Source organism: Vigna unguiculata, chromosome 5 (assembly GCF_037176805.1).
Source record: "Vigna unguiculata cultivar grain cowpea cultivar isolate G323 ecotype 2 chromosome 5, ASM3717680v1, whole genome shotgun sequence".
Classification (NCBI taxonomy): domain Eukaryota; kingdom Viridiplantae; phylum Streptophyta; class Magnoliopsida; order Fabales; family Fabaceae; genus Vigna; species Vigna unguiculata.
In genome coordinates, this window is record NC_140796.1 from 3,844,264 (window position 1) to 3,855,431 (window position 11,168).

The window sequence follows — 11,168 nt, forward strand, 5'->3', positions numbered from 1 at the left end:
TAGATTTTTGTTTTTTCATTTTGGTTGTGATTATTATCAGTTAAGTTCCTGGATTAGGGACTAAAGTAAAAAAAATAATAATAATAATTTTAGAAACGCATACATAACTATGGAAATTTTCAGATTTTTTCTTAATTTTATAAATTAATATGTCTGTCCAAGACAACTGATTATTTACTTATATTTATTTTATACATTAGGTAAATTAGTTTATACTTTTCGTGATAGTTTTTATGAGGATTCTTATCATTGGAGCTTTTCTTTTCACATTTTTTTGGTCAGATATGGGAGCCTTTCTAGACAATGTATTGGGCCATTTATTCCTGCACTTTTTTTCTTCCGGCACCCTTTTTCTTTATGCACTCCCATAAAATTTGCAATTCCCAAACTTATCCGCATTAAAACCATAATAAAAATCTTGTGTCCTTTTTTTTCTATGTTTTCGGATTCAGTCCTCCAAAAAATATTTCCGGATCTAAATATACATTTTGAAATCTCCAATCCAAAATATATAAAAAATATATTTGGGAAGATATGTTGCACAAGATATTTTCAAATTCAGAAACCTTCAGTAACAGATTAATTTAAACTCACGTATACGTTTTATTAATTATATATAACATTTTTAATTACTTTGATTTCAACAAAAAAAGAGGGAATTGCTAAAGATACGAAAGAAGTTAATTTGAAAAGTGAGATAATAGTTGAAATTATGTTTTCTACATTAAACGAAAAATCATTTACATATTTACATTCTCTACAACAATTGGATATGGGTGGGGTGAGGAAGAAAATTACAGATTTCAGAAGAAAGAATATTGAATTCCGAAGACGGAAGGAGAAACATTACTTCTTCATGGTGTTTCTAACGTTTCGATTTCTCTACTTTCGTCTTCTCGGTGCCTTTTTCTTCTTGGAGTGAGAACATGGATTTTGAGTCGAACCCTTCTTTTCACGGTGCATTTCCACCAATGGATGAACGTGTGATGCTCAACATCTTCTTCGTCATTTGTTTATGCTAGAAAAACAAAAGTTGGTACAACAAATTAAGAACGCACATACTGCAGAAGTGGGAGTGTAAAAAGAAATACTGACCATTGCAGGAAGAAGTAATGACAACAACGTGCATGTCAGCGTTGTTAGGAGGTAATTGTAAACGAAGGGGATGAAGTTCGGTATTGAACGGGTTGCGGCAGCACACAACAATATCATCGTACCCTGTCTCTTCCTTTAACTTCTCCTTCAAATCCTCCACGCTACTTCCGTTGAATGAGAAGAATTTTTCTTCACTCTCCTTAGAAGCATACCCATGTTGTTCCACGTTATAAAATACAATCCTTCCATCTTTTATCGGTGACACAGCCTCTTGATCCTGAGTTGTGGGAAGATCAGGAGACCTAAGATGTATACTGAAGGAGGCATCATCATCATCGGGTGGAGAATGAGAAGGAGATTCTGAGATGGGAGGATGGAGAGAAATAGGTTTGGGAGGGGCTGGTCGGAGCTGTACGAGGTCGACATCCCAGAGGATCCAGTTTATGGTCGATGTGCGCTGTGGGATATCGTGGGTGATGGAGTTTTTCCAGGGTGGTAAGCCTTTGTTGGCACGCAGAAACTGTCCATAACGTGTCTTGAGCCTCACGTGTGCACCTTGTCTCACGGGTTCCCAGGCCAAAGAAGAGTTTAACCTTGTGGGAAGGGTCTGAGTCACTTTCTTCCCCGTGGCGCCTAACAAAAACGGCATGTTGGAGGCTGTTAAGTATTTGCCATAGCAACTCTTGAGTCTTATCCAGTTTGAACCATCCGCGATCTCCACGCTCCATTTTGCATTTTTGTATGTCCCGTTTCGATCTTGGTAAACACCGTCTTTGTCATCGTCTGCCAACAGATATTTGTTGTGGTGACTCCTCAGACGCACCACCTCTGCCTTTTCGAACACCTCCATTCCAGAATCACCACTTTTATTTCTCTGTCTCTTCTCGAGTTTGCTACTTTCTCATAGGTTTTGGCATAGAAAAAGTGATGATGGAGATTAAAAGGAGGGACTTTTAGGATGTTTCGTTTTGCATGTTCATTATGAATGATGGAGTTTTACGGGTAAAATTAGAGTGCAAAACTCAACGAGTGGTTCTCAAAAAATAAGTTTTCATTACCATCAATGATTTATTGAAACAAAATTAATATATCATTCTTCTGTGTAAAAAATGTGCCGAAACCATGAGGATAAAATCACAAAATTAATAGTTTTACTGGTTTGTGTAATCAAAATTTAAACCTCACATTATAAGAAATAGAAGAGTGTATATATTTAAATGATAAGAATTTCCTTCTTAAAAAAAAATAGTATCCTATATTAGTACAAGTATATAAAGATGAAAATTAGGACTTCCAATTATTTTTCTTTCAACAACTGCTGTATAACTGATGTTGTGTAATTTGTAGAATTGACGTTAATCAGTGCAAATAATAGTAAGAGTGAATTCTTAATTAAAAATATAGAATAGATGACGACAATTTTATATAAAATGATTAATCGTCTTTTTCATTTAATACATTAGGTTCTGATGAAAAATAAAATTAAGGATAAAATATGTTTTTAATATTTAAAATTTAATATAAAATTAAAATTTATTTATATTTAAAATTTTGATACAAATTAAATTTTAAAATAAATAGATATAATTTTTATAAATTATATTAATTTTGTTTTAGATATCAAACGACAAATCAACTTAACGTGAATTGTTTACTAAAAATAATTATAATTAATTAAAAAGTAATTTACAGAAATAAAAAATGTAGTTATGTGTAGGAAAATAATGGTAAAAAAATGTAACTATCCACTTCACATTCACCTAACCCTACCCCTTCTTAGAAGTTGAAATCATCGACCCCAATTGATCGATCACCTACAAAAGGTGACTGACACCTAGATAGCAAAAGATACTTAGAGTGTGTACTCTACTATAGTTATGTTGTCACATTTTTTTCTCTATGGAGAAAGAGAAAACTATCATACAAATCTGAATAAATTTATATAATCACAATAAATAATAAGAAATTTAAATGATAGAAAAGGATTTTTTTTAATTTATTTAGAATAAATAATATGGAATAGGCTTTTTCATGTTTCACTAAACTATTGAATAATTTTGTTCTGAATTAAAGTGAAACCAAAAGAAGACGTTTATGAATAAAGCAAGTAATTTGTTTTATATTCTTTTATATTTAATCATTTTTTTATCAACCTGAAGAAAAAAAAAGGAATTTGCATTCTGTTTTTCTTTTTATCTCGGAAATGACGAGAATAGTGTTTTGCTTTATAAAATGGTTTCCAAATATATAGAATATGTAAAATTCACACTTCGCATTATTTATCCCTAATTTATCCACGTGAGCAGCTCATCTCGTGAAACAGTGGACGATAAATTATGTAATGAACAATTTCTCATGTTTTTCTTTCCATTTTATTTCAGAACTTATTATTATTTTCTTTCAACCTTATTTTATTTTTTGACTTCTTACCCTATTACATCTCTTATGTCTTATTAATATATACCTATTTTAAAATTTCATTTTTAAATAAATTAATATAAAAACATTATATTGAGTTAAAACGATTTTAAATACATAGCTTAAGTTTATGCTTAACTTTATTCTTGAAACAAAATAGTTGATGAATAATTAACATACCCAATTAGTATGTTGTTATTAGCCTAATTCCCACTTCTCTTCATATTATTATTATTATTATTCCATTATTTTTTATCTTTATTTTGATAATATTATTTATCGTATTTTCATTAATTTTGATTCTTTATTTTTCATTTTCTTTCTTTATTAATTATGAACATAAAAAAATAGCTAGAACTTAACGACTTTTCAAACCACACGCCTTTTTTTTATATATTATAGAGAAAAATCAGACACTTCTCATCCATAATGCGATAATCTAAGGAATAAAAGAAAATAGGTGTAATTTTTCTGTCCAAAAATAAAAAAAGGTGAGACAATTTTCTTTAATATTATTTCAATGTATTTAATATTAAATTATTTTATTTTTAAAATTTAAAACAGCAATAAACAAGTTACTATCATCCAATCCAACTTGTCCATCTACCATCATCGTGATCGAGTGAAGGTGGTGGTGACTCACCCTCTCTCATCACTCACCAACATTTGTTTCTTCTCTTCCCTCTTCCTTCTTCTTTCTTCTCAGACTCTGTTCAGTAATCTGTGACATAGGCATCAAAATTCCCAAACCCAAACAATGAAGAAACTAAAGCATTATTACCACCACCATCAACAACATCAACAACATCATCAACAACAACGAAAGTACATTGTCCCAGTAATCACCATCGCCTCCTTCATCTCCCTCATCTCCCTCCTCCTCTTCGCCCTCAGACTAACCTCCCCCGACGCCACCCTCATCTTCCCCTTCCCCCTCTCCGCCGTCATCTCCGTCCCATCCCCCTTCGTCGAGTCCAAGCTTCACGCTCTCCCACTCCCTCCCCCATCCCCTCTTCCCCCCGTCCTCGCCTACCTCATCTCCGCCTCCGCCGGCGACGCCCCTGCCCTCCTCCGCGCCCTATCCGCCCTCTACCATCCCCGCAACCGCTACATCATCCACCTCGACCGCCATTCCTCCCCCGAGGAACGCCACCTCCTCGCCGCGCACATCGAACGCCACCCCACCTTCCGACACTTCCGCAACGTCCGCCTTATCTCCAAAGCCAACCTCATCACCTACCGCGGCCCCACCATGGTCGCCAACACCCTCCACGCTGCCGCCATCGCACTCTCCGACTCCCATTACTGGGATTGGTTCATCAACCTCAGCGCCTCCGATTACCCCCTCGTTACCCAAGACGGTTCGTCACTTCAAACTCTTTCTATTTCTGGTATGCTTCTTCTTCTCCTTTTAACCGAATAGTTTTTTGTTTTGGTCGGGTAGATCTGCTGCACGCGTTGTCGCAATTGCCACGCGATCTTAATTTCATTGATCATACAAGTGACATTGGGTGGAAAGAGTGAGTGTACTTATCTAAATGCATTCTCCCCCTTTTTTTATTAATTTGCCGAGTACAGTTAGAAAATGTCTTGTTTTTTAGTACGTATACTAAAAAACCATTCCTTTTTAGTTCATACACATACAATTTTTAATCCTTTCACATTCTATTATACGCATTCACCTGTATAAGCTGAAGTTAAAGTAGCAGAAGAACTTAGAATTATAAAATCCTTGTAAATTAGAACTCCTGATTCATTATTCTAAAAGGGATTTTTTAAGTGTAGGGATCAAGAGATTTCTTTTTAATTATAGAAACTAAATGAGTAATTAAACATCTTTTCTAATACTTAACTACATATTTAGTATGAAGTAGTGTGAATGTACATTTTGAACTTTCAAGTTCTTATTGCATCAATGAGTTCCTTTTACTTAGAATTTCTTTTATTTACCGGAGTAAATATTTTGTGGTGAGATGATTTAAACATTTTCATCCGATTACAAACTACTATTTTTTACCTACTGCATAGATGTTAGATTCCATTTGCTTAAGTTATACTTTTATCTCGGTTGGATGGAATGAGGATAGAAGAACCTGGCTGTGAATGAGAGATAACATGAAAGACACCACGCGGTAATTGGAGACACACATAGCACAATCACATATTTCAGAAACTGAAACTCCAATTAAGTATATTTTTAATAATAAATTGTTTTTCATGTGAAACTCTATGAATGCGTTTTATTTTAAAGCATTGTTATGCTTATTTGTAGTCATCAACGAGCAAGGCCTATAATTATCGATCCCGGGTTGTATATGACTAAGAAGCAAGATGTGTTTTGGATAACGCAGAGGAGAAGTAAACCAACGGCCTTCAAACTTTTCACAGGTGTTCATCCATTTCTTATGTCTACTTTTGTTCTCTGGATTTTATGTGGGTTGCCAGCATCTGGCCATGACGTCAAGTTTTTTGTACTCTTTGCAATCACAATGTGATCATAATTGTTGCTGCATTTGTTTGCAATTTTCTATAATGACAAGAATTGCAGCGAAATTGTGACTGTGCATTCATTTATATGTTCTAGCTTGTGGGTTGCTGTTTCATACTTATGGGTTACAGTTTATAACTTGCTTCGGAGTCGGGGTTTTCTTCATCAGAAGCAAGGTTTTTGGTTTGGAATTACTGTGATTAATTAAGGGTTTTCCCTCATGTTAGGTTCGGCTTGGATGGTACTATCAAGATCTTTCATTGATTACTGCATATGGGGATGGGACAACCTACCTCGTACGGCTCTCATGTACTACACAAATTTCGTATCTTCCCCTGAAGGGTACTTCCACACTGTCATTTGTAATGCTCAAGAGTTCAAGAACACAACTGTTAATAGTGATCTTCACTTCATTTCTTGGGACAATCCTCCCAGGCAACATCCCCACTACCTTTCTACCGATTACATGAAAAGAATGGTTGACAGCAACGCCCCCTTCGCGAGGAAGTTCCACGGAGACGATCCAGTATTGGACAAAATCGATGCAGAGCTTTTGTCTAGAGGACCTGGAATGGTTGTTCCTGGTGGCTGGTGCACAGGAAGCAGGGAGAATGGGAGCGATCCTTGTTCTGTAGTTGGTGATACTACTGTCCTTAAGCCTGGCCCAGGTTCTAAAAGGCTTCAAACTTTGATCAGTTCAATGATGTCTGATGAAAATTTCCGAACAAAACAGTGTGCATGACAAAAACCTACTGCTAACAGCAGTGGTTTCTTGACATTGTGTCGCTTGCCACTTGCCTCAGTTTTTTTTTTCCTCTATTTAGTTAACCTGATGGGTGAATTCATGTACCTTTTCAGTAGGAAATGTAAATATTGCGAGTGTAAAGCACCAATACACGATTTTTTTATATATTGACAAGAATTGAGGCTATCCGGTGGCATGATATTGACAGCAGAACTAGATCACATTCTGCAATTTTGTGACATGAATGAAACAACTGACCTTAAAACCACTAAATAATGTTTGGTGCATTTTACCTGACATTGGTGTGAGGTAGTGTTGGTGTGTAGAAGGTGAGAGCTGAAATCTGACTTAAGACTATTGTGAATGGGAGATATATGCATATATACTTATTTATTTGTTCCTTTTACTTGGCTCGAGTAATGAACAACACTTGCTGAGGGTTGTAGGTGTTGCATACAACTGAGAATGAATAAGTTGATGCCTGATGGTTGAGTTTTACAGGTTTAGTTTATGGGAGTAAAATCTTTTTTGGTGCCAAATATGATTCTCTTTAGTTCATTTGTAAAAAAGGTGGATGTTGATTGTATTATTATGGAAAAAAGTAATAAAGTTATGAAAAAAAGAGAGGCACAGAAAAATGAAAATGTTAAATAAAATGCTTGATGCAATATAGATAAAAGGAAAAATAATGCAGAAAGTGTATGCATTTATTGTCAGGATGAATGCTCTCCAATTAAGATTAAAGTCCCTCTTCAACATCATTATTTATAACTATTATTATAACTAGTGGACATGAAGGCTTTATTTTATTATTTTATTTTATATAATTATGTTTAATATCTTGTTTATTATATATTGTATCAAGTTTATATTGGAATAGAAAAGGTTTAATTATAAAGATTTATTTTTACTTTTATTTTTTTTATAGTTTGATAACTCCACCTTGGAATTGAATTAAAAGAGGTCCTAAGTAATCTAGTAATTGAATCGGTGGAATGTGTGGCAGTCAAATGTTTTAGGATCTCTTTCTTGTTTAAGCGACACATGCAAATAAGCTCAATTTTTGCGGAAGAAACAATTGTACCATAAACTTGGTGGAGAACATCACAAATTTGAACAATAAGAAAGTGAAACATTGGAATTTTAATTATCTTTACCAAACAACATTATTTTGTATCTCTACAAAATTGGCTTAATTTTTGCTTTAATATTATTTAGAAAATGGAACTATGTCAAGATATTCAGGGTTCTAGAGATTCACTTTTATTCATTTTATCATTGACCAAGATTGTGATATTATATTTGAAACTGTAAAATCAAATTGTCACCTCACTTGGTGACATGACGGTTTAATTTTGCAGTTTTAAAAAACATCACAAGTTTAAACAATAAAAAAATAAGCATTAGAATCTTAATTAATAACATTGTTTCTATCTCTACATAATTGGCTAAATTTTTGTTTTAGTATTATTTAAAAAATGGAACAATGTCAAAATAATTAGTGTTCTAGAGATTATTTTCATTGTTGACTAAGTTCATGACGTTGTGTTTTGATACTGTAAAGTAAAAATGTCACTGCACGACAAAATCAAAAATATTGAAATTCAATTAAAAATATCTAAGTATACATATTTTTAATATTTAATAAAAAAATTAATAAGAATTTAAATTTATAATAAACTTAAACTTAATAATTTTTTTTAATTATTTTCATGTAGAGATACATAAACAAACAATAATGATGCAAGTAACTACCGTATCAGTCATACTCAGAAATCTTAAACATGATATTCAAGAAATATTTACCCTAACATAAATCAAAACTTGGACTTAGATCATAAATAATTGTTAGAAAACAATATTCTCGTATTGAGATGAGTGTTTTAACCTGGTTATATATGCCTACAAATAATGCATTTGTGAGTATGTAAAACAATTTTAACTAAGATAATCTATTATTAAATTTTAGTTCATTAAAAAATCGTCATTTTTTATCAATTAATAAGAAATGATTTTATTATAAAAACTTTAACTAAGATAATCTATTATTAAATCTATTCGTATAGTTTTTGAATCACCACGGAAGACGTTTTGAGAACTGATTGACTCACCTGCATAAAAAGCCATATATGTATATTTTGACAAACATAATATTCAAAAAGAAGAAAAGCAATATTTTATTAAGTAGCCTATGATTGAATTCTTTTTCTGAATTACATTAATAATGTCCTACTTTTTATATAAAGTACATAAAATAAAAACAAAGAGAGTGACACCGAAACATAGTAAGTACAGAAAAGCAAAACACAGTTGGTAATTTACCTGGGATTCGCTGTTGATCCACTTTGATGAAACAGAAGCAGAAAGTGCATTATAAAGAGATTATTATGAGAAAGTGGTCGAAGGGAATCGTGTCACATGAGAATGACATTGGTAAATTACATGTTTTTGAATGCATCTACAATGTCATCTCTCCTGCGACACAACTTTCTCAACCACTTGTTTTCCCTCTTCCTTTCTCTTCTTAATTTACAAACTCCATTGCCAAAACATCAACAATATATAGATATTGCCGACACATGCTTCTCAACCCATACCAATTGCTCATGAAGTTGCCATTAACTTTGGTGGGGTAAACCAACAAATTCTTTTGACAAGTCAACTTGAATGCTTCAATCGAAACCCACATCTCTGATGAATTTATCAAACACTCATTCACCACACTACTTCGGTTATTATTTACCTATTCTACCTATCAAATTTAAATTCATCTTTTGTTCCACATAAAATTTTGAAATGGTAATTAAGTTGAGTTGAAAAAATTATATTTATTCATTTTTAAATTTCAAGAACCAAAATCTAATAATATTTAAGATAAGAATAAATTTCAATTGTGATTAGTTTAATTACAACCATATTTAACCCTTTTTACTCTATCTTTTTACATTTAGAATTAACATCGAGATTTTTATTCAACACTATAAGTAAAAGACAAAACTTATTATTATGATAATGAAAGAACGGGGTAATGTTTAAGCCAAAGTTTTGAACGGTCCAATTCGCAGTTCGTTCTGGTTGGTCGATTTCTCACACATCACACCTAATGCAAATATAATTATTCTCTTCATTCACGGAACTTCTTACTGGGTCAATTGAAAAATTCAAAACACAATGTTGACCTTTTGTCTTCACATAATGGAGGAACAAATTTTCGGCGCGTTTGTAGTACTAGTTAGTAACGTAGAAAAGTATGCGAATATTAATATTAATATTAATAATAATAAAAATAAAAATAATATAATAAATGATGATAACGATAATAAAATAGATAGTAATAATAATATTAGGTCAGCGAAGTGGCATATGTATGACGTTTGTATAAAGGCTTTGGCAACGCCGGTCAACTCTTCTGGATTTGTGTTGCTGGCTAATAAAGGCATATATGTACCAAAAAAATTAAAATAGAAAATAGAAAATCAGTTCTTTCTAACTTTACTATGTAAAAGGTTTCAACTCAATATATTATACCCATGATGTAGGTGTAAGAAAATAGTTTCTTCTCTTTTTTCATCATTCTGAATAATATTTGTGGTGCCAATTAAATATGATATCTTGTTTAGTTTTTCGTTAACAAGGTATGAGATGTTGTTTTGGTGACCATATTACACCAATGAGACTTGAATTCAATTACATAAAACTATATTGGTACCATTCTCAACCTAAAACCTTAAGATAATAAGTTTATGGATCTTTATCCTTATACAGTACTCCACTTTTTTATTTCTAATCAATGTGGAACTTAGACTCACATTTGAATTCGTAACATTCTCTTTATTGTCCTCTCTCTTTCACTTTTTTGTGTACATATGCTTGCCGGGTCCAAGGTCAACAAGTGGTTGCAAATAACGCAATTGCACATATAACATATATTGAGTTTCTTTTTATCATTTTTGAAGATACCTATAACCATAACAAAACTCATTAACTACAGTTGTTTTAATTCATCTTATCTTTAGTCAAGGTAACATATATTCTTATGTTGATATATAACAATTCATATGTAGAATTAGATGTTGAGTAGTTCAATAATAACGTGATATTTACAATGTATTTTTAAATTTAAGAATCAAGATTATCCGATCTAAAATATATTTCTAAATTTCATTATAACCTAAAAAAATAAAATATAAGTAATTTAGACTTTTTCAACACTACATGAAAAAATCTCTGAGAAATAAACTAAAGTAATTTATGTACGTAAAATAGCATCACTCCACAAGTCTATTCAAATCCTTATCTCAAATTCTAAATTCAGTTATTAAGTTTTAATTCTTTAGTTAGTTCAGCAATCCAAAAATTCAAAGACGTTTAGTTATCCAATCAGTTACTTGGATTATGCGACTTTCAACATAAAATAAACTG

General features: G+C 32.3%; 2 protein-coding genes across 2 annotated transcripts; one reads left to right on the top strand and one right to left on the bottom strand.

The window, feature by feature from the left end:
- Positions 1-689: 689 nt before the first annotated feature.
- Positions 690-2,012, bottom strand: LOC114186360 (actin cross-linking protein, putative (DUF569)). The gene is made up of 2 exons (XM_028074428.2): positions 1,096-2,012; positions 690-1,018 (listed from the first exon to the last, which is right to left on the bottom strand). Exons 1-2 carry the CDS (start codon positions 1,943-1,945, stop codon positions 1,014-1,016), a joined length of 855 nt encoding a protein of 284 aa, XP_027930229.2. The 5' UTR covers positions 1,946-2,012; the 3' UTR covers positions 690-1,013.
- Positions 2,013-4,107: 2,095 nt separating this feature from the next.
- On the top strand, positions 4,108-6,932 carry LOC114183762 (beta-glucuronosyltransferase GlcAT14B-like). The gene is made up of 4 exons (XM_028070889.2): positions 4,108-4,874; positions 4,958-5,033; positions 5,786-5,901; positions 6,229-6,932. Exons 1-4 carry the CDS (start codon positions 4,271-4,273, stop codon positions 6,741-6,743), a joined length of 1,311 nt encoding a protein of 436 aa, XP_027926690.1. The 5' UTR covers positions 4,108-4,270; the 3' UTR covers positions 6,744-6,932.
- The last annotated feature ends 4,236 nt before the right edge of the window (positions 6,933-11,168 follow it).

What these genes read in the sequence shown, in the direction of transcription:
- LOC114186360 (XM_028074428.2), bottom strand. Translation starts at nt 1,945, where the DNA reads ATGGAGGTGTTCGAAAAGGCAGAGGTGGTGCGTCTGAGGAGTCACCAC.
- LOC114183762 (XM_028070889.2), top strand. Translation starts at nt 4,271, where the DNA reads ATGAAGAAACTAAAGCATTATTACCACCACCATCAACAACATCAACAA. An exon ending in CCCCCTCGTTACCCAAGACG is followed by an intron (nt 4,875 to 4,957) that starts GTTCGTCACTTC and finishes TTGGTCGGGTAG; the next exon opens with ATCTGCTGCACGCGTTGTCG. An exon ending in GGCCTTCAAACTTTTCACAG is followed by an intron (nt 5,902 to 6,228) that starts GTGTTCATCCAT and finishes CCCTCATGTTAG; the next exon opens with GTTCGGCTTGGATGGTACTA.